This window comes from Macaca mulatta, chromosome 1, assembly GCF_049350105.2.
Source record: "Macaca mulatta isolate MMU2019108-1 chromosome 1, T2T-MMU8v2.0, whole genome shotgun sequence".
Classification (NCBI taxonomy): Eukaryota; Metazoa; Chordata; class Mammalia; order Primates; family Cercopithecidae; genus Macaca; species Macaca mulatta.
In genome coordinates, this window is record NC_133406.1 from 85,375,276 (window position 1) to 85,399,790 (window position 24,515).

Genomic DNA, 24,515 nt, shown 5'->3' on the forward strand with positions numbered 1-24,515 from the left:
GACTTTTATTTATATATTTGTAATGTTTCTGCCTAATAAATTTATTTCAAGTACTTTTTAAATTTTTCTTCTTATGATAGTCAAGGGGCTCTGAAAAATATTTCTTTCCTATATATCAATGTTTTATATCCATTCAGGCTTTTTAAGTGCCATAAGCAATCTTTACTATAAATTTTTGACCTGCAAAATGAATGTTTCTTTTGTATCTGTTGAACATGGGAAGTTGTGGATGCCCAAGATTCCCACTGGAGATGGATTCGGGTCCTTGGATTAGTTAAAAGAAAGTTGATGGAATTTTGCATGAAACTGATGTTTCTTTATGATTAGATTCAGATTTTGCCTTCTTGACCTATGCTGTTACAGCAATAATGTTGTAACCTCCTCCTGTGCATTTTTACACGTGATACCAGTTTTTTCTGTTACACTTGGTGTTAATTTTATTCACTAGGTTAAGATGCTTTCTGACAGATTTCTTCACTATAAAGCAAATTAGTTTTCTCTGTATTATTAAGTACATTGGGGAGATTTAATAACTGATGGGCATGAACCATCACATTTAATTTAGAAGTTCTCCTTCTTAGATTATTTGACCTTGGAAAATGAAGGCTCTTATTTAATGGTCAAATGAACTGAGATAAATGCAGGCTCTGCCACTTAATGTTTGGCAGAATATTCTCCTTGGTTCAGAAGCATTGGCATCACAGGTGAACTTGTTCAAAATTCAGAAAGTCAGGTTTCAGCCCAGACCTTCTGAATCAAAATCTACATTTTAAACAGATTTCCAATTTCTTGTCATATGCATTAAAATCTGAGAGGCACTTCAGATGATTTTTCCTTCTGAGAAATTTATCCAACTTATCTTGTGTAATGTAAATATAGCTGTCCAATATGTAATGCCTGTATTGGCACCCTTATTTTTATACTATAACGCTTAACAAAAGTATAGCATCTACACTGGTTTTGTAAATCTTATGCCATCCTCTTTCCTTAGAGTTACAGAATGCATTTGAGAATCTTTGTGTTTTAAACAGTATCTTACTGGACAATTTATGCCAGAAAAAGTTCACTTTACTGTCTTCAATTCAGTTGGAGTCAAATTAAGAACTCTGCCCATGGCACATTTTGTAAATGTGTGTGTATTTTTTCCCCCCAGGGACTATTGGCATTCAGTGATGTGGTCATAGAATTCTCTCCAGAGGAGTGGGCATGTCTGGACCCTGCCCAGCGAAATTTGTATAGGGATGTGATGTTCGAGAACTACAGAAACCTGGTCTCCCTGGGTGAGGATAACTTCAATACACAATTTATATTTCATACTATGAATTTCATATTTTTCACTCCTGAAATGTTACCTGAGAGTTTGTCATTTGCATGAATGAGTTTTTGATCTCTGCTTCTAAGGAAAACTTGGGAATTTGTTGGTGTAGAAAATAAAATCTTCAAAATGTTTCATCTTGACATACATTTTAAGGTCTAAATTCTTCAGTCTAGATGACTGGTAATTCCAGAACTTTAGTGGCATAAGATACTGTTGCCCACACCTCAAAATCTAATTACACTACCAAGTTTTGATTTAGTAGTATTGGGTAGTGGAGCTAAGAACTTATACGTTTTTGGGAGACCGAGGTGGGCAGATCACCTGAGGTCAGGAGTTCAAGACCAGCCTGGCTAACATGGTGAAACCCCATTTCTACTAAAAATACAAAAAAAAAAAAAAAAAATTAGATGGGCATGGTGGCATGTGCCTGTAATCCCAGCTACTTGGGAGATTGAAGCAGGAAAATCACTTGAACCTGAGAGGCAGAGGTTGCAGTGAACCGAGATCATGCTATTGCACTCCAGCTTGGGCAACAAAAGCTAAACTCCATCTCAACAAACAAACAAACAAACAAACAAAAAGAACCTATGCATTTAAAGTCCTTTCTAAATATTGTATAGTTAATGTCAGAAAATAGTATTTTGGGAGTAATTTTCTAGAACCTTCTAAAAAATTGTTTTCCTACCAAGCACCGTACTAGGTTGGTAATTGGAGTGTGCCAGCAAGAGTCATGTTATTTTTTCTAATGAAACAGGTCTTGCTATGTCTAATCCAGACCTGGTCACCTGTCTAGAACAAAGAAAACAGCCTGGGAGTTTAAAGAGACAGGTGATAGTAGCCAAATTTCAAGGCAGGTAGGAGTAAATAAAGTAGATGACACAGGTTAGAGGCCCAAATGTCAAGGAGAAAGCCAGAAATGAAAATGTGGTTTGGGCAGCTCTGCTTCAGAAAAGCCTGAGTTTCTTTGTCTTCCTCTCACAGGAGCATCTTCTGCCCCATGCTCTTAAGTTCTCTAAGGATTCCACTACCATGAAGTGATTTTCCTTTGAGGTTACAGAGTGAAGCAAAGTCCTCTTCATGGTTTATAAGGCACTATATAATCTGACTGCTTTTCCGTTGCTTTGTGGAACATAGGCATATCTACATATTTTTGAGGAACTCTATTTTATACCATTTAATTCTCTTTTTGCATCTTGTCTGAAATTTGTGAGAGTAGTGGTATATTGGCATTTGGTTCAGAAATCCCAGGAACACCACAAACATATGTTGTGTTTTCAGCTTTATGATTTTCTATCCTATGGAGGTTTCAAATGTGATTTTACAGAAGCTCATACTCAGTGATTTTATCAGAACACTAAATATAAGAAAATCTAAACTTATTTTACTTCAAAATTTTATTTTCTAAGTAAAAACTGAGATTGGTAATTTAAACTCTATGCCCACATTGTTACAGTATCAACAGTAATATAATTTAATATATCTACTCCCTACATTTAAAAACAATACTGTTTTATTAGGGAGCTTGGAAGATTGCTGAGCGTATATTAAACTCCCACCTTTTACCTTATTTTTAAATAACTATATTTTAAATTTGTTTTTATTTACTATAAAGCTTACTGGGGTATACATACATATACATGCATGCATATATATTTATTTGTGTGTGTAACAACTCTTTTACAAATACAAATTATGAATGTCCAACATAAAAATTTGATGTGTACACATTGTACTATAATTAACACACTCAAATTGATTTGGAGTGAGAATTCCTAATGTCTACTACCTTAGCAAATTTTAAGCCTACAAGACATTATTAACTGTATTCATGAAATTACACATTCGATCTTTTAAATTTGTTCATCTTAAAACCAAACAACAATTCTAGCACTTTGGGAGGCCAAGGTGGGCGGATCACTTGAGGTCAGGAGTTTGAGACCAGCCTGGCCAACATAATGAAACCCCATCTCTACTTAAAAAAACTAAAATTAGCTGGGCATGGTGGCGGGTGCCTGTAATCCCAGCTACTCGGGAAGCAGAGGCAGGAGAATTTGCTTGAATCTGGGAAGTGGAGGCTGCAGCGAACAGCCACTGCACTCCAGATCCTACCATTGCACTCCAGCCTGGGCGACAGAGCAAGACTCCGTCTCAAAAAAACAAAAACTGAAAAACACCTTCCCAATTTCTTCACTTCTAGGCCCTGCCAACTCCCTCTGTACTCTCTGCTTCTGTGAGTTTCACCGTTTTGGATTCTCTATACAAGTGAGATCATACAGTATTTGCCTTTTGGTGTCTGGCTTATTTTACTTAGCATAATGTCTTTCCAGTCCATCCGTGTTGTTTAAATAGCAGAATTAAATTATTTTTATGACCAAATAATATTTTATTGTGTATGTAAACCATATTTATCCATCTAGTGTCTAAAAACATTTAGGTTATTGTCATATCTTGGCAATTGTGAATGATACCGTAATAAATATGAGGATGCAGATATTTCTTTGAGATACTGATTTCATTTCCTTTGGTTATATACACAGAACTGGGATTGTTGAATTTTATACTTGTATCTTTTTCTAAGAGCCTTTATACCAATTTTTATAATGACTTCACCAATTTACAACTTTTAAAGTATACAGTACAGGATTTCTGTTTCTTCACATTGTGTGTTTTGTTTTCTTTTGTTTTGTTTGGGATGGAGTTTTGCTCTTGTTGCCCAGGCTGGAGTGCAATAGCACGATCTCAGCTCACTATGACCTCCACCTCCCGGGTTCAAGCAATTCTCCTGCCTCAGCCTCCCAGGTAGCCAAGATTACAGGCATGTGCCACCATACCCAGCTAATTTTGTATTTTTAGAAGAGACGGGGTTTCACCACGTTGGCCAGGCTGGTCTCAAACTCCTGATCTCAGGTGATCTGCCCGCCTCAGCCTCCTAAAGTGCTGGGATTATAGACATGAGCCACTGCTCTTAGCCCCTTTCTTCACATTATTGTCAAACCGTTATCTCACTTTTTAATATATATGTATTAGTCATCTTAAGTGTGAAGTGATATTTCATCATGGTTTTGATTTGTGATTGCCTGATGATTGGTGATAGCCCTCTGATATATCTGTTGGCATTTGTATGTCTTCATTGGAACAATATCTATTGGGTCTTTTGCCTGTTTTTCAATTTTATTATTAATATTATCATTATTATTGTGTTCCTTTTGATTTCTATGAGTTCCTCATATATTGTTGATATCTACCTTTTATTTGATTTATGGATTGCAAATATTTTCTCCCATCCTGCAGATTTTCTTATTTTATTGTTTTTCTTGCTGTACAGATGCTTTTTAGTTTCATGCAGTCCAACTTGTTAATACTTGCTTTTGTTGCCTGTACTTTTGATGTCATATCCAAAAAATCATTACCACAACCAATATCAAGTAGTGTTTAAAATATATTTTCTTTTAAGATTTTTAAGGATTTCTATCTGGCATTTAAGTCTTTATTTTGAGTTAATTTCTTGGTATCGTGTAAGAAAAAAATGGTCTAATTTCACTTGCATGAAGATATTCTTTTTGCCCAGCATCAATTATTGAAGAGACTATCTTTTGTACACTGTGTATTCTTGACGCCCTTGTTAAAGATTCATTGACCTTATATGCATGGGTTTATATCTGAGCTCTCTATTTTGTTCCATTTTTGTATCAGTTTTCGTGTTTATGCCATCCTACTCTTACTACCATAGTTTTCAAATAGAGCTTTAAATCAGAAAGTATGATGCCCCCGGCTTTGTTATTATTTCTCAAGATTGCTTTCACAATTCAGTGTCTTGTAATGCTATATAAATTTTAAAATTTTATTCTATTATTTTTAAAAATGCCATTGTAATTTTGATAGGAAGTTTATTGAATCTCTTGATTGCTTTGGATAATATGGCACTTTACAATAATTAGTCTTCCAATTCATAAACATTGGGTATCTTTACATTTATTTGTTTTTTCTTGTTTCTTTTATCAATATTTTCTTTCCCAATGTAAAGATTTTTCATGTTGTTTAAATTTTTTTGCCAAGAAATTTAGATGTTACTGTAAATGAGTTTTTTTATTAAATGGTTTGTAGTTAGTGTACTAGAACAAAACTGATATTTGTATAACCTTTTATATTCCGCTAATTTACTAAGATTTTTGGTTTATTTCTTAGGCTTTCTACATATAAGATGATGTCATCAACAAACAGCAATATTTTTACTTATTTCTTTTCAGTTCTTATGGCTTTTACAAAATTTTCTTGCCTAATTGTTCTGTCTAGGACTTCCAGGACTATGTTAAAATAGAAGCATTGATAATGGGCACAATATCACTTTGCATTGGTGTCTGTGCATTTGAAGGAGCAAACACCTCTACCAGTTCTTATAAACTGGTTTATACAGGTAAAGATTTTATCCTATTGGGTCCCCAGCTGATGAGATCTTTTCTGGGTTCACAGTAGAGAGATTATATACCTGAGTCCTAAGGTTGTTGCAGGGTCCACAATGGGGTCTATCTTTAGTGGGCTTATTACCAGGGGCTTGTGTGCTTATGAAGTCTGTCTTATTACTTGGCCAACTGAGTTGCCTTCAGCACTTTGATCTGTAGGGCAGACACTTGGCCTAATACCAAGTGTTTGTATGTGTGTCGCTCCCACCCAGTACTTGCAAGGTTTTTACCAGGTCACAGGTCTCCAGGTTGGCAGGACTGGCCATGGAATGTAGCTTAAAGGTCTAGAACTGAGTTATTCACCTGCTTCAGAGACCACAGTAAATGTCAAGGTCTGCAGTTCTGCGTCTATGGCCATGAATGAGCATCTGACCCTAGCTCTCTGAATGGGCAGTACCTCTTCTTGACTATGGCTGGGAGGAGTTAATGACAGTTACAGTGTTACTTCAGAATTCTAAGTGGAATCATGTTAAATGGGCCATTTCTTCATCTGTAGCCAAGACCAGCGGTCCTCAAGTTTGCCATCTGAAGGTAAACTTACTTTCTGAAAAAGGCTTTCCTTGGTCTTGTGCTTTTGGCAGGGTATTACAACTCCCTCCCCGAATCACAAAGCAATCATAAATGTACTTTTTGTGTGACAGGGTCTTGCTCTATTAGCCAGGCTGGTCTCAAACACCTGGCCTGAAGTAATCCTTCTGCCTCACCCTCTCAAATAGCTGGAATTACAAATATGAGCCATGGTGCCCGGCTCTCTCACAAAGGCACTTATGTCCATAGATGGTTGATAAGTTTTTGTTGCTTTGGGAGATATACAAGAAGAGGACCTCCTGTTCCAACAACTTGCTGATTTTATTCTTCCTATACAGTTGCACTTCCATTTAGTTTTCTCTTTGCATTTCAAATTTGTGTGGGATTTTTAAATAAACATATATATTTGGGAAACCTAATGGGGAACCTATGTTCTCAGTAAATCTTATGTGTATTCATGCATGCTTATAAATTATATGTTTCCAATAAATGAACACTTTTATTATTACTTGATGTTCATATTTTCTCTTGTGACAAGTTTGGCTTAAAGTATACTTTGTGAAATATAACAGTTGTTGACATATAATGTACTTTTCCCAATATAATTGTTACCTTTCCAACTGTCATTTGGTTACCATTTGCATGGAATCTTTTTTCTTCCTCCCACTATTATGCCAGTCATCTAAAGTTAGTCTCTTGGAGACAAGACATAGTTTGTGGTTTTTAAAATTTTTTCTAAATCTCTTTATTCAGTCTTCTGATTGGGATGTTTTGTTGATGAATATTTAAATAGCTGTCTAAAACATAATTACTTACTATTGTCATTTATTGTTTTATCGGATTCTTGTAGCCATTTTTTCCTCTTTTTCTCTCTGTCTTCCAGTATGTTTTCTGAGCTTAGTAACATGCTTCTACTCTCTTCTTCTGTGTGTGTTTATATGTATCTCTGTAGGTATTTTCTTTGTGGTTGCCATGAGAATTATAAAACCCCCAAAGTTACAACAACATATAATAAACTGGTAATAGCTTAATTTCAGTTGCATACAGAAATTTTTTTTGTTATATTTACCTTAAACTTCATATTATTGATGTCACTAATTATATATTTCATATTATATAGACATCAACAGATGTTTATTATTGTTCTCATGCATTTTTCAAATCGTAGAGCGTAAGTAAAAGTGTTTTCAGCACCATCATTATAAAACTACAGAATTTTATTTTTGTGTATGTATACATCTTTCCCAGAGAGTTATGTATTTGTATATAATTTTTTGTTTAATGACACATTTTATTTTCAATGGACCGGAGTCCATTTTACATTTTCTATGGGACAGTTTTACTGGTGATTTAGTTTTTCTGCATTTGGCTATCTTGGAAAGTCTTCATCTTCTCTTAATTGTGAAGGACAGTTTTACTGTTAATAGTATTCTTGCTTGAAAGTTTTTGTTTTTTCTTTCAACACCCTGACTATATCACTTAACTCCCTTTTTCCCTGCAAAGTTTCTGTTGATAAATTCACAGGTAATCCCATAGGAGAATGCTTATAAATGACACATCACTTTTCTCTTGCTGCTTTCAACATCTTATTCCTCTCTGTGATTTCAAAATCTTGCTTATAATGTGTCTTCTTATGGGTCTTTTTGTGTTTATTATTGATTTTTTTACATCTTTTGTTTAAACATTTCTGTTATTTTCTTGTATTCTTTAGTCCCACACTTTGTTTCTTGTTATACATTTTATTATTTTGTTGATACTCCCATTTCCTGATTTTATTTAGTTGTCTTTGTTCCCATTTCACTTACTGAGTCATCTGAATTATTTAGATAATTTATACATATTTATTTTCTTAGAATTAATTTTTTATTTAGTTTGTTTCCTTGATTGGACCATGTTACCCTGATAACTTTGCATATGTTGTAATCTTTGGTTCATATTTGGGCATTAATAAAATGCCACCTGTCACACTCTTTATAAGTGGCTTTGTCCTGGAGAAGGCTACTAGCTATTTGCCAGGCTGGAGATCCTTGTAGCCTCTCAAACCTCTTCTTATGATTTGTCTTCTCTGGAATCGTGTGTTTACTGTTCAGCTAAAGAGATTTGTTCATGTTTCTTTGTAAAAACCTGTAATCATGTGCTACACCTGGTGTCTGTCTGTGGCACTATGATCTCTCTGCTGCAGTAACAATTATTTACCTTTTTCTTAGCAGATCAAAGCTGTCATTCAAAGCATACCACCATTTCTTTCAACAGTCTTTGTTATGGGAGACAGAAACCAGTCTTTGGAAAGCCCCTAAAAGCCAGAAGTATGGGCACATGTGCAATGTTTTGTTTTTTGTTTTTTTGCTTTGAGGGAGAAGCCAGGAGTTTGAAGTTTACTCTTAAAGACACCATGCTATATTGGGGTGGAGGAAAGGTTTTATGTATAAATGTAACAAACTTTACTTTCTATTCTATGTGGATTTTGCAATTGTGCTCACCTAGGGTGTTGCACACTCAACTAGATTTTATAGTTTTCAGAAAGGCATTTTGGTCAGTATATTTTTGTTAAGTTTATATGTTCAAAAAGGAATCAGGGCCTGTGGTATTTTATTATGCCATCTTGTTAATGTCTTTGATATAATATTTATTAGATTTGTAAAGTGTATTTACTGGAGATTAGTAAGCAGAATAACTTTTTATTTTTATTTCTTTCAGCTATTTTATCTTATTCCATTCAAGACCTTTTGCCAGAGCAGGATATGAAAGATTTATGCCAAAAAGTGACACTGACGAGACATAGAAGCTGGGGCCTTGACAATTTGCACTTAGTGAAAGACTGGAGAACTGTGAATGAGGGTAAGGGGCAAAAAGAATGTTATAATAGACTTACTCAATGTTCATCAACTGAAAGCAAAATCTTTCAATGTATTGAATGTGGCAAAAATTTTAGCCGGAGGTCAATCCTTACTGAACATAAGAGAATTCATACTGGAGAGAAACCATACAAATGTGAAGAATGTGGCAAAGTTTTCAATCGATGTTCAAACCTAACCAAACATAAAAGAATTCATACTGGAGGAAAACCCTACAAATGTGATGAATGTGGCAAAGTTTTTAATTGGTGGTCACAACTAACTAACCATAAGAAAATTCATAGTGGAGAGAAACCCTACAAATGTGATGAATGTGGCAAAGTTTTTAATTGGTGGTCACAGCTAACTAGCCATAAGAAAATTCATAGTGGAGAGAAACCATACACATGTGAAGAATGTGGCAAAGCCTTTACCCAGTTCTCAAACCTTATGCAACATAAGAGAATTCATACTGGAGAGAAACCCTACAAATGCAAAGAATGTTGCAAAGCCTTTAACAAGTTCTCAAACCTTACTCAACATAAGAAAATTCATACTGGAGAGAAACCCTACAAGTGTGAAGAATGTGGCAACCTTTTCAATGAGTGCTCACACCTAACTAGACATAGGAGAATTCATACTGGAGAGAAACCCTACAAATGTGAAGAATGTGGCAAAACCTTTACACAGTTTGCAAGCCTTACTCGTCATAAAAGAATTCATACTGGAGAAAAACCCTACCAATGTGAAGAATGTGGCAAAACTTTTAATCGGTGTTCACATCTAAGTAGCCATAAGAGAATTCATACTGGAGAGAAACCCTACAAATGTGAAGAGTGTGGCAGAACCTTTACTCAATTCTCAAACCTCACTCAGCATAAAAGAATTCATACTGGAGAGAAACCCTACAAATGCAAAGAATGTGGCAAAGCATTTAACAAGTTCTCAAGCCTTACTCAACATAAGAGAATTCATACTGGAATGAAACCCTACAAATGTGAAGAATGTGGCAAAGTTTTTAAACAGTGCTCACACCTAACTAGCCATAAGAGAATTCATACTGGAGAGAAACCCTACAAATGTAAAGAATGTGGCAAAGCTTTTTACCAGTCCTCAATCCTTAGTAAGCATAAGAGAATTCATACTGAAGAGAAACCCTACAAATGTGAAGAATGTGGCAAAGCCTTTAACCAGTTCTCAAGCCTTACTCGTCATAAAAGAATTCATACTGGAGAGAAACCCTACACATGTAAAGAATGTGGAAAAGGGTTTTACCAATCCTCAATCCATAGTAAGTATAAGAGAACTTATACTGGAGAGGAACCTGACAAATGTGAAAAATGTGGCAGTCTTTAAAAACTGCTTACATTATACATGGCTTCAGTAATTTCATACTGAATAAAAGTGGTATGAGCATCATGACTGTTTAAGGATGTTTCACAAAATGTAAGCTTCATGGTGCACAACACTATACTGAATGAAATGTATAAATATAGAATATTACAATACCTTTGTTTATTTCAAAGATCATCCTGTAAATAGAATCTGTACCAGAGGAAAACCCTTAAACAATTATTCAGACTTTTTTCAACTTTAGAGGATTTTATGGGGGAAAAATCCTCCTACAAATGTGGAAAAACATTTTTTCAAGATATATACCTTAGAAAACACCAGAGTTTATAGTATAGTAGAATATATTTTACAGATACAGTGAATACAAACAAATGTCCAAAATTAAGTCTAAATAAAACATTACATAATTTACTATAGAAAGTACTAAGGCACTAACAGTTTCAGATGTTACTTTAAAGCAGTGTTGATTGTCAAGAATAATTCAAAGTTTAAATAGATAATTTAGTTGTATGTAAATTTAAATGAATCGGGGGGAGGGGGGAGGGATTGCATTGGGAGTTATACCTGATGTAAATGACGAGTTGATGGGTGCTGACGAGTTGATGGGTGCAGCACACCAACATGGCACAAGTATAAATATGTAACAAACCTGCACGTTATGCACATGTACCCTAGAACTTAAAGTATAATAATAAATAAATAAATAAATAAATAAATAAATAAAGGTAGTTTTTCATGTCAGAGTCTGGGTGAAAAAATCACAGGGAAAGGCTTTGATTCATCTAACTTGGGTCAGATTTGCACTAGATCAATCAACTAGAGCTAAGGAGGCAGAGACAGGATGTAATATGGAAGCCCTCTCAGAATCATATGGTGTCAAGAGGAATAAGTCTCTTCAATGAAGGACAAAATGCCTAAGAGATCAAACAACAGCAATAGTTATTCTACTACATTGATAACTTTAATATAAAAGGTTATAATTTACTATGGATTCAAATTTGTGTTTTAGGAAGATGTTTTATATTTTTTACTAATTATGTGTACATCCTTGTGTACTACTTCCTATTCTGGGAGATGGTTGGATGATGACAATCTTAGTGGGGTGCTAAGATCCTAGTATGTGGCTGTAGAAATTCTTACTTACGTGGGACTTAACTTGGACATGATTGTTCATGTATGCTAGTGCAACAAAAATATGGTATAGCATAGTGAAGTTGATGTAGAGATATTTAAGGTAAGAAATTTCCAGACAGAATGAAATGCTTGAGCAAAGGAGCAGAAGTCTGATACTAACTTTTTTTAAGTGTATTGTTAAAACATGGTGAGAATGAACTGGAGAGAGTTGCTTGCAGGAAGCTATGTGCTTGAAAACTCTAAGTAACAGATTGAGAAGTGTGGATTTTATCTTTTGGCAAGAAAGGTAAATTAGAAATTTAAAAGCTATAGAAAGTTATATTCATATTTGTGTTTTGGAAAACAACTCCAGCAGGAGTGTGTGAAGTTAATCAGAGGAGCAAGAAACCAGTTAGAAAACAATTGTATAAGTCAATTATAAATATTCCAGAAAAAGGGGTTAGTTATTTCTCAATTTGAGGAGGCATTGAAAGAAGGTATCAGTAGAATCTGCAGTAAAATGAGAGTTAAGAAAGAGGGAATAGCCAAAACTGAGGGAGACATTGAGTGTATGAGTATGAACAGCATGCCAAGAGGTTAGTAATAGCTAGACACTGATAACATGAAAGCAATGTAATGTGAATGCAAAGTCTTTGTTATTTTTAGAATATGTATGAAAGATATTTGAAACAATCCAATAATTTAAAATTTTTCAAAGGATAAAAATGCCTAAAATGCATACAAAAATAATCTATAGAACTTAGAAAGGAAGTAAGATAGGAAGAATTGAGTCACATGGCCTAGGAGTAATGAGTGATAGATAATACCATATACTCCACCTTTCAATGACTTTTTTAGTTGCTCTTAAACAAAGACAAAAATAAATAAAGATAAGAATACATGGTCAAAGACTCACCAAGAAAATCAAGAGTACAGATTATGACACCAAGTTACTTTTTTCTTTTTTGCAGATGACAGGGTCTGTTTGATTCAATAAGCATCACCACACACCCTACATCTACAGCCCAATTTTCTGCCTAAACGAGATCCAACTTGCCTATTTACAGTTCACTGGACTTAGTTAAAACTCTAATAATAATTGTTCAGATGATTTAACTTCCTGATATAACCAGAAACTCTTCTGCAATAGCCCAGAATTAAAATATCTTTTGGCCCTGGCTTGTAACATTGATCAAGATGTAAATAGGTCACAGCTTGTATTTGTTCAGGATATGATTCTGTCTGCAATTTTTTCTAAAGTCAAAAATATAAATTAATTAGGAGTAAATTTTCTCTAAATATTGGAAACTATTTTTGGCTTACTTGTAATGAAAATAAGTTAATAATAAACTGTAACAGAATGGTAAAAAAAAAATTTAAATGAATCAAGAGATGATGTCTTTTTGAAGTAGTTACATTCATGTTATACTTTTTCGTATTAAAAGTTTTTTATTTTTATTATATGTTTTAATATTGACGTAATTCAAATCTCAAATAACTTGATTTTGTTATATTTATTGTTTACGTTAAAGCATGTGGTCATTTGTTGCTGCGTAAGAGCTATGAGAAGTTCTTCTATATTAGATGACCATCATTTATATGCTTTTTCATGAGTGATTAAGGGTGCTGAAATGTAACATTTATAAGGAAAATATAAGTAGAAATGCTTTTTGTTGATGTATAACAGTGTTTTAAGTAACACATTAGGTATTCAGAGAAGTATTTTGCATTATAGTAATAAAACATTTTGAATTTTAGTAGTAAATTGTTTTATGAGTTGCACATTAAGGTAATAAAATATAGTAGCTTTTGAAATGTTATTTTTAGAATGCAGTTTCTTTTAATAAAACAAAATGATTTTTAATGTGTTAAGAATATTTTACATTGAATGAAGTACATCTTGCCACAATAATTAACCTATACCACTTTACCCAAAGTTGTAGGTAACAGATAGTAACAATACACTGCTGGGTAACAGTGAAAGGATACCTCTAGTAGTCTCTTTTCCCAGTGGCTTTTAATTTCAAACAACTTGGGAAATTTTTTTTATATGATATGCTTTGGGTTTTTTGTACCTTACCTCATGTTGAAATATGTTTCCCCATGGTGAAGGCGGGGTCTAGTGGAAGGTGTTTAGGTCATGGGTGTAGATTCCTCAGAATAGATTGATGTTTTTTCCACTGCAGTTAGTGAGTCCTCTGTCAGTTCGTGTGAAAGCTGGTTGTTAAAAAAAGAAAAAAAAAAAAAAAAAAGCTGATATTCCTCTTGCTTTGTCTTTTGCCATGATACTCCTTTGCCTTTTATCATGAGTAAAAGCTCCCTGCGGCCTCATCAGAAGTTAAGCAGATGCTGATGTCATGTTTGTATAGCCAACAGAACTGAGGCTAATAAACCTCTTTTTAATTTGCCAGTGTTAAGTATCCCCTTCTAGCAGCACAAAATTGATTAACATATTGGTTATATTTTAATTTTTTTCTTTTGTAAATATTGGACAATGATACTCTTATATAATCTTCAGTATAACCATTATAATTGCCCACTATGATGATAATTATAAAAGAGTATAATGAAAAGCCATGTATTTTGAATCCTGAATGACTATTTACAAAATGTCATACTACATTTTTCTTTGAGCCTGTGACTTCTCTGGCCTGTAAAAACACATACATACATTTAGTTTTGATTAACGTGGAGTTAATTTTATAAGTCTATCACTCTAAACATAAGTGTTAACTTTAAGAGAATTATGGAGCGTGTAATTGTGTTTGAGTATAGGTGTGTACTTTTTTGAGAGTAAAACAAAAATATTGGAACAAAACGTAATTTAAAAAGTATTGGTAATTTACTAGCAAACTAGGAATCTCAAAGATTCTGAAAGTAAATATTTATTCTCTGCTTTGTATTGAATTTACTTCTGAAAAATCTTATGGCTCCTGGCTCAGAATCTTCTCATGCAGATCCTGTTTTTTTCTTGTCTGTTGACCATCCTAAACCTAATATATAGTTTTCTCATTCCAAAGTTCATGAAATTTTCTCTATATTCCTGAGAAATTCCAAGAATAACCTTCATAAAATTTATTAATGTTCACAAGATAATTTTAAGATGTAATTCTACAATGTGTGTGTTGCTACAGTTTATTTAATGAGTACATTCTATTTTTGTATTTCAATTGGAGAACCTTATTTCAGACAATTTTTACTTGGTTTTTGTTTCCATTTTAATATTTTACATAATTGAATTTATTTACTTTTTCGAGCCAATTTGTTTAGATGTGCACTGGGAAGGCTTCATAATTCACAAAGTTGTTTTGACATATAAATGAGGTGAACAAACACAGGAACGTGCTAGGTTTCCTGGGGGTATAATAGATGCTCTATAATTAGCAGCAAATACTCTTGTCGAAGTCACTTTTTGGCTACAAGTAAGAGATTAGAAATATTCAGCATGAAGAGATGGCATTAACTCTGCATGTAAAGAAAACACATGTATACCCAGGGTGTACAACTGCCTCTGAAATTAAGAGGAATTGTGTTTATTTCATAGTTATCTCCAGTACTTCACTATTATTTTATTTTCACCCCCATCTATGTGTCAGTCATAGCCCTTTCCCTTCTTTGCTTATCATGGCTACAGATTTCTCAACGTTCTCTGCAGCCCATGTAATTTCATACAGTATTTTGTAGGATGTGATAAGAAATTTGAAATTTTTAATATAGTGAAAAATTGGATTTAACTGGAGAGTTTGAGGACATTTTTAAGTTATAAATGCACCATTTGAATAATTTAATTGGCATAATTGGGATGTACTCTACACAGTTTATAGGATTAAATTAGTGAGTTAGTAATGTTTGTATGAAAGAAATGTTATTAGATTCTACCACAAAATGTGGTAAACATGAAATCAGTTAGAATAGGTAAAGCATTAATAATGGTAGGCTATATATCATAATCACTATATAAAGAAACATCAGAATATGGAAACCCCTTAAGCAAAAATATATCTTGGAAATCTTAAGGACACTTAATGGCAAGCAAAAAAGTTTAAATTTAGTTTTTTATAAATTACATATAGCACACTTTATGTGTACATGTAGAATTTTTTAGTTTTTAGTGTTTATGTAATATATTAGACAATAATAAACATTTACATTTATGTTTATATTTACATTTAATTTTTTGAATTTAATTTAAATTTTTTAATGCTTCTGTGGATTTAAAATTTGGAATAATCTTTTCTTCCCCATTGATACTGGAATCTTGGGAAGTTTCTTACTCATATCACAGTATGTTTTATTTAAATGGGTGCAGCTTACATTGCAGAGTTTATATAAATAATCACATAACTCGCCAATTCCTTAGTCATTTTCTGTATTAAAAAACTCAGAGATCTAGAGAGCTTTTGGATTGAAGTATTTCCTTGGTGATTTTGAATGCAAACCTGATTTCTGTGTTCACACCATGGCCAGAGATGGGACTGTTAGCACCACCTGCTTCTTTAATGTCATCCATATGATTAGCATCAGCACCAGAAACTCCAGGTGTCCCAAACTTAAAGTGAAAGCCATAGAGTTCATTGGTGACTCCCATGTTCTGTGCTGGTTCTAGAACATGCTGGTGAATATTAGAGTTTCTGTGCTTATGGCTGATAAGTGGACATTTTTAAAAATCATAAAAACTGTATTTTCTATATAGTTCAGCTAAGTTTAAAAAGATGCAGACTTGGTATTTGGAGCATTGTTTTCGCTCCATGATGTGTTTAAAAATTATTTTTAAATTGGCAAAATTATATATACACATATATACATAATGATATATGTATATATATAATTATATATGTATATATGTAATTATAATTACATATATACACATAATTATATATATACATATAACACATGATGTTTGAAATGCTTGATTCTAGCTAATTAAAAACGCTTTACCTCAATGGTTATTTTTATTGTGAGAATGCTCAACACTGTCTTGGCACTTTAAAAAAAAATACAATATATTCTCAATAACTGTAGTCACTCTGCACTACAATAGGTCTCTTGAACTAATTCCTCCTAGCTTAACAGGCATTGTTTATCATTTAACAGATAATTCTCTAAGCCCCTTTCTCCTAAAACTTCAGCATCTCTTAACCTTCTTTCTAGTCTCTAATGAGATCAACTTGTTTAGATTCCACATGAGTGAGACTGTGAGGTATTCATCTTTCTGTGTTCTGCTCCATTGGTCTATTTATCTGTTTTTAATGCCAGTATTGGACTGTTTTAGTTACTGTAGCTTTCAGTATATTCAGCTGTCAAGTAGTACAATGCTTCCAGCTTTCAGAATCTTTTGCTCTACTATATGAATTTTAGGTTTTTTTGTTTTTGTGAAAAATTCTATTGATATTTTATAGACATTATGTTAAATATATACATCATTTTGTGTAACATAGACTTTTTAGCAATATTAATTTGGCCAATTATGAATAAGGGATAACTTTTCATTTATTTGTGTTTAATTGTATACCTCAATTTTCTTTAGCTTTTAATATAGAGATCTTTAACATTTTTGAATAATTTTATTGGGAAGTAAACTTTTTGTAACTATTACAGGTGTCAATTGTTTTCTTTATTTCTTTTTCGGATAGTTTGTTGTTAGTATATAGAAATGCTACTCACTCTTATATCTTGATTTTGTATCCTGCAACTTTAGTGAATTTATTCTAAGTGTTTTTAAAGTTTTCTATTCATAAGACTATGATATCTGCAAACAGGGATAATTATTTTCTTTCTTTCCAATTTGGCTGACTTTGGTTTTGTTCTCTAATTGCTCTGGCTTGGAAATTCAGTAGCATGTTAAATAAGAGTGATGAAATTAGGTATCTTTGCCTTACTATCGATCTACTGTCTTTGCCTCTTTAAAAAAAGGCTTACAACTTTTGAAGGTTTATCATGATGTCAGATATCCATTTGTCATATATGGCCTTTATTGGCTTGAGGTATGTATGTTCTATATGTAATTTCTTTTGAGATTTTGTCATAAAGTAATGTTGAATTTTCTAAAATTCTTTTTCTGCATTCACTTAAAAGTTATAATTGGTTCTGAGATCCTTCATCTTTGTCAGAATCTAGGAGGATGCATCTATACCTAGAGGAGGACACGAAGGCATCATATGTTACATTCTCGTGACATATAATGTCTACTGCTGATAATGTCTACTGTGAGTTTCTGACTCCCCAAATGAAATTGAGGCCCAGAAACTCTCAACTGCTTTGTTCATTGAATAATGCCAAGTGTCTGGAAATGTGACTGTTCAGATTAGATGCTTAATGTGTGTGTGTTGACTAAATAAATCTCAACCAGAACCGTCTCAGATATTTTATTAAACGTGGGACCTTTTTTTTTTTTTTTTTTTTTTTACCAGCAGGGGACCCCTGTTTTGCCTATGTCAAGAACAAAGACTAGGCAAAAGAAATGTCAAACCGCATTTACAAATGCAAAAATGGACTTGCTTTTGATATGGTTTTCCCAACAATAAGGGACATGAGTCATTGGGGCATGTTACAGAAAGTTTCAGTAAAATTCAGAAAAAAATAATAAATATGAACAGCCACAGCATGTGCAGAAGGCTTTTTATGGAGCCAGGCATGGTTGACCTGCTTTCCATGTCTCAAGACATTAGTCCCTACAAGAACCCTATGAGGTTTATCTTCTTTTCGCCCATTTTCAGAAAAGAAAAGTTCAGCTCAGAGAGCTGCAGGAACATTGGGGACATCTCCAAGACACAGCCAATAGGTGGCAGTCATCAGTGTGTCTTGGAAGGGACAAACATTGAGCTTCTGAACAGCTACTCCAGGAACTATGGTGCTGTGGTGAAGTCCTGGTTAGGAGCCTAGGAAAATGGTGAAGGAAAAGATGGTCCCAGCCTGCAAAGCTGAAGTCAGGAACTCCACCAACGTCTCCCTTCTCCCTAGCCTGGTGGTCCACATCATGCAGATTTACTCTAGATTCAGCTTAGACTCATTTTTATACTACGCAGGGGACAAGGAGGGAACTACAGTCACTAATAGGAGCATGAGCCTCAGGTGTTTTGGGGATTGAAATTCAGACCAGGAAATTCCAGTACGTCAGTGCATGTGGTGGGCATGAGTATTTATAGAGAAGGTTCTAGGCTTCCAAAGTAAAACTGGATGTGGAGGTTGGGGATTGATTCAAACATTAATACTTTCAAGACATTTTTATGGTATTTGTCAGCTGTGGAGCAACAGCACACATCTGTATTAATAGCCTGTATTAAGAGACTACTGTGAATCCTGAAAAACATACTCATTGTAGAGATGAGAAAACACAGGCTTTTGCACATCAAATGGCTACTCAAAGCATGTGGTTCAGAATTGGGAACGTGCAGAGTGAGAGTGGTATGAATTTTCTTGTAAGCTATCCGAAGTTCTGTTTGCTGTCATGTGGAGGAAAAGAGCCTTGGAGAAGTTTTATTTTTTTCTTTGTTTGGAAAGAATACATAGAGCAAGACGATTTACAATAACCCTTTTGACCTAACGCATCTACTTGTTTTCTTTAAGGGGAGTCTTAAGAAACAGCTACAGCAGTTTCTCACCTGGCAAAGAGAAAAAGGCTGGGAAACTGCAGGGCCAATAATGGAAGCAGATGACGCAGGGAAGAGAAACCCCAAATAAATATTAAATAACTGAAAGGTGACTCAAACTTATCTGTTAAACAACTGGAAATGCAAGGAATTACATGAATTTCTTTGTCACACAGACACCAGATTGGCAAAAAATTAAGTCTTAACATTCAAGGGAGGCTGGATGTAGGGAACCAGTGATATTGAGAGACGGCTGGGGACATTATACTTGCCACAGCCCTTTTGGAAAGTAATCTGGCTATACCTATTAAAGTTTTACCCATGCATATTCTTTCACCAGGTTACCCCTTTCTGCAGGTGATTACTATATATTATGGGCTGAATTGCATTTTCTCCCAAAAATGTATGTGTTCACATGTTTTAATAGCCAGTGCCTCAGAATGGGAGTATATTTGGACATATGATTTTTATAGAGGTAATTAAGGTTAAGTGAGTTTATTGGAGTGAGCCCTAATCCAATATGACTGGGGTCTTTGTAAGAAGTGATGGTAAAGGTACAGAAACAGAAGATCCTGTGAACACAGCAATGGAAGACAGCCATCTACAAGTCAAGGAAAATGGCCTCAGAAAAAACACCCCAGCCAAAGCTTGACGTCAGACTCCTATCCTCCAGAATTGTGAGAAAAAAAATCTGTTATTAAAGCCTTGAGTTTGTGATGCTGTGTTATGACAGCGTAGCAAACCGTTACAGTCTGTTAGGACACATAACAAAATGTTTCCTGCAGCACGACTGAAGTGGAAATAAAATTTCTTCATGCCAGGTTCCACCAGCATTGAAAGGCTGAGCCACTGTGGGAAACAGCTTTATGAAATAACATAAAGACATGATATCAAGACATGTAAGGGCAGAGCTCCTGCCCTGATGGGACTGTAGGCATGAGTTCTCTGAGATGACACATTGCAGAGAAATGCATAAGATACCTTAACCTTTTTGGGTTAACCCCCAGCTCCCCTTTTGTAAACACTTCCCTCATAAAAGTACTGGTGTGTAAGGTATAGAGAAGGTCTGGCAGGGCAGTGGAGCTGCCTGCTATAAGAGATACCTGGGTGCAGTTATTTAATAAAAACAGCAACATGCAAAGATACTCATGGCCTAGTGTGAAGTAAAAGCAACAGAAAAATGTCTTCTCTGATATTCCTATAAGTATGTGAACAGGGATTTGTGCCTAACAATTTGCCATTTAGGATTCATGAAAGCCAGACTCCTTTGGGAAAGAATGGTGAGTTACCCTAGTGGGAAAGCCCTAGGACAGATCCCAGGGTGCCTACATATTCGGGTCTTGGTCCTGGGCCCACTTTTGTCTCTTCTGATCCCTGTCTGCAAAGACCTCTCTGTGCCCACTGCCACCCAAGCCCAGAGCTAGATATGGTTGGTGTCATGGTATACCTGCCCTTCATCCAAAGAGATGGAGTAGTTGGACCCATCAAACAGCTTTTTATTGATCTCCTGCATGGAGCTCTGCAAAGAGAGTGCCTTGCAGCTAGACCAGGGGGCATCAGTGGTTGCCTGGTTGTCATCACAGGGGAACACTTCCATTAAAAGTTCTCCAAAGGTTGAGGCTTCATTGAGCCATGATTACACAGCTGCACTTCAGCCTGCAAGACAAAAGTGAGACCCTATATAAAAAACAAAAGTAATTATCCCTATATCAGGCATAAAAGAGAATTCCCATAGACCTTCAGCCAGGGAGGAAACCAGATCACGGTTTGAAGTCTTGGGGTTCACATCCAAGAAGACAAAATTGTTTTTCAACACTCACCTCCCCGTCCTGTCATGCCCTAGGGTATGAACCTGACCAACTCACTAAGGCTTCCAACACTTGATGATCTGCTCCTGTCCAGAAATAGCCTCCTCAGCACTTGCTTTCCCCAACACATGGTGTCAGAAAGACATGTGAGTCTTACTTAATAGGATCACAGGTGAGGCCTCACCTGCATGGGCCTCTCTTGAGATGCCCTTTGTTACCTTTGCATGCCCTCTGCCAAATGGCCAGAGACATCAGTGGTGAGAGTTGAGCCAATTCCTGCATTGTTGAAAAGCGTCCTCACGTCAGGCCTTACTAAATCAAGAGCCTTGGAAAGTCAGGATATAGCAAAAGAACATCTTGCTCTCTTGAGCATTTCCTACTGAGTGAGTTGACTACTGGGGCTGTCTCTAGAATGTAGGTGCCTGGTTACCAGGGTTCTAAGTTATCTTGGGGTCTGTCACTGAGAAAGTAAGGTCACTTCAGGGTTCTATCCCCAAGACCCCTTCCTTCCATAAGACCTACCCAAAGGCCCTACTGGGATACTGATTTCTCATGCTCCCCACCATGTCAACTCCTTGCCTGTACACAGTTATGCAAGCACAGCCTCTCAGTCCCCTACAGAGACTGGACGCAGTCAGGGCCCCAGGTTTGTGGTGACATAGCTGGATCAGAACTACTTTTTTCTAACCAGTTCTGTGAACCTAGAAGTCATTGTGTATTTTGGTGCCTACCCAGCCTCCTAACCTACGCAATGGGGATTATACCAGCATCTTCTAGAAAATGCATCAGGTACAAATGAGACAAAACTCATGGCATAGTGTCACATGAAGATAATGCACAAATTTAGAGATGAATTACAAGAATGGGTGGGAGGTAGCATGGAATACAACTCAGACCTGGGACCAGCAGTGTAGTTTTGGAAAGTCACTTCTCTGGGCCTCATTTTTCATTCTGAATTAGTAAGAGGGTAAAATCCAAATATTGCCATCTTGCTACTAATTACACATTCCAGTGACTTTCCATTATATGTAAAATCAGACCCTTGTGCTGCATATCATGTGGTGTGCAGCATCCACAAAAACTCAGAGCACTGTGAGACTAATGACTTACTTCTGACCAACAGAATTCAACAAAGACAATGGGATATCACTTCTATTTCACCTCAGGCTGGAGACCAGAGTCTGGCATAATTGGGCTTTGGTGAGGGCTCTCAAGTTGTAGGCTGGAGACTTAAGGTTGTACACTTAGCTGGCAAAGAGAGTAAGAGAGAGCTCTTTAAGAATTATTTCATAAAGCCAGTAAATCCAATTATGTGGGCTTCAGCCTTAGAATATAATTGCCTCCCATTTCCTCAGCTTTAAGATGTCAAAATATGAATTAGACAGTTATATCATGACTAAGCCTGAGCATATTTTATGTATATAAAGCTATTAACATTTTTTGTGAACTACAACATATCTTTTGCCAATTTTTCTATTTTGTAGATATCTTTTTCTAGTTAATAATCTTGTGATTATTATTTAATCCAGGGTCCCATTATCCTCTAGGCAACTGCTCTCTCCTGGGAGGGTGTGCCTGGTCAGGTTTGCCTCACCTTTTGTAGCTCCCTTATCCTGTATGCCATTTGGCTGTGGTTTTCTTCTTCAATCCAATCCTATCTATATTTCATGTTTTAATGATTTTTCCTGACTTCTAGTTCAGTGAGGATACATCTTGTATTTCAGAGTGAGTGATTCTTTCTAAGAATTTGTGGTAAAGAAAGATTGCCACAGATGACCTGTCAGCCATCTTAAATCAGAAGATCAGAAATTATCTGTTGTATATTACACTATTAAGTCAGTTACTTCTGAAATGGTAAATGCTTCTCTTTGGCAAGAGAGAACACAGGAATATTGGAGGATTTGCCTCATTAATGTATACTCATCTTGGCATAATTGTGCTAGACTGATTATTAAGCTAAAGAGGGTAAACAAAAAAGGGAGCCCCAAAAGGTAAAAAGTCTATCTTCAAATTTATCACTGACAGTATTATCTAATGGAATTTTACTAAAGGCCCCATCCTGGCTTTTGAGCTGCATTAATCTATTGTGCCTGGATACTATTTACATATTCATATCTGAGTCATTTTTTATAAAAGTTGTGAAAGTTCTGTAGTCACCGTTCACTAATGAATCCTCTGAGAACTAAACTGTTATTTAACAAGCTTAACTGAGGTAACTGGAATCAAACAGGCCATAAATTACACAGGGCAGCCTTGGCTTGTGGCTTAGGGGAAATATTTTTCTAAGTTTCTTATGCTCAGTGACAGATATGTGCCCTTGCAACTTCTCCTTGAGGAGGCCTTGCTGCAGTTGGACAGGGGATATCCTGCTCATGAACTGCGGGGTTGAAAAGCAACCCTTAATTTCTCCTTTCCCTTGTGCTACTGTAAAGCATCCACGCTCTTTTTTTTTTTTTTTTTTTTTTTTTTTTTCTTTTCTGAGATGGAGTTTTACTCTTTTTGCCCAGGCTGGAGTGCAATGGCAGGATCTTGGCTCGCTCAACCTCTGCCTCCCAGGTTCAAGTGAATCTCTTACCTCAGCCTCCCAAGTAACTGGGATTACAGGCATGCACCACCATGGCCGGTTAATTTTTTGTATTTTTAGTAGAGATGGAGTTTCACCATATTGGTCAGCTGGTCTTGAACTCCAGACCTCAGATGATTCACCCACCTCAGCCTCCTAAAGTGCTGGGATTACAGGCATAAGCCACCATGCCTAGCCTCTCCTCTTTTTTTTTTTTAAACAGAGACTCATTTCATCACTCAGGCTGGGGTGCAGTGGAGCGATTTTGGTTCACTGCAGCCTCGACCTCCTGGGCTCAAGCGATCCTCCTTCCTCAGCCCCCCAAGTAGCTGAGACTACAGGTGCAGGCCAGCACTCACTCCCAGCTAATTTTTTGTAGAGACAGGGTTTTGCCATGTTTCCCACGCTGGTCTCAAATTCCTGACCTCAAGCGATCCGCCCACCTTGGCCTCTCAAAGTGCTAGGATTTCAGTCATGAGACACCACGCCCCACTGAGAACAGAAAAAGATAAAAAAGGTCTACTCTATATCTCAGTCAATGTGTTATTTGATTCTGAGATAATAGCTACTGGGCCTTGCTCTTTCCCCCTGCTGATATATAAATACCTTGGAAAAACTTGGTTCACAGGCTACAGATAAGCCACTACAATTAAAAGTAGAACTGGCATCTACAATTTTGCTGAGAAGACAAGGAGATTGGTGACACCAGCTTCCATTAATCTCCTCTCCATGAACTTTCTCCTGGGAATGTTAATAGCTGTTTTCTCACATAATTAGATAAAGAAAGTAAGCAAGATCAAATATTTCTCAGAACTATGACTTACCAGTTCTTGTTTGAGGGATACTTTAATAACTTGAAGCAGAAAATATACGTTTATTGTATTTAATGTAGTCAGAGAGGTTTACTGTCAATTATTTTGGGAAATAAATATACCCCAAACTTATTTAT

General features: G+C 35.6%; 1 protein-coding gene and 1 pseudogene across 7 annotated transcripts in view; both read left to right on the top strand.

Annotated features, from left to right (window-relative positions):
• ZNF678 (zinc finger protein 678) overlaps window positions 1–13,467 on the top strand; it is a 101,837-nt gene extending 88,370 nt beyond the window's left edge. The window contains exons 2-6 of one of the 7 annotated variants that reach the window (XM_077939096.1): window positions 1,154–1,280; window positions 3,516–3,580; window positions 5,612–5,732; window positions 9,004–10,431; window positions 12,578–13,467. In XM_077939096.1, coding sequence (XP_077795222.1) covers window positions 1,154–1,280; window positions 3,516–3,580; window positions 5,612–5,732; window positions 9,004–10,431; window positions 12,578–12,603 — 1,767 coding nt within the window. In that variant the 3' untranslated portion in view covers window positions 12,604–13,467. Of the gene's footprint in view, window positions 1–1,153; window positions 1,281–3,515; window positions 3,581–5,611; window positions 5,733–9,003; window positions 10,560–12,577 lie in introns of those variants that run through there. The other 6 variants (XM_077939114.1, XM_077939092.1, XM_077939101.1 and 3 more) reach the window with 6 other exon arrangements.
• Window positions 15,806–16,474, top strand: MACMULV1R-PS1001 (vomeronasal 1 receptor macMulV1R-ps1001 pseudogene; annotated as a pseudogene).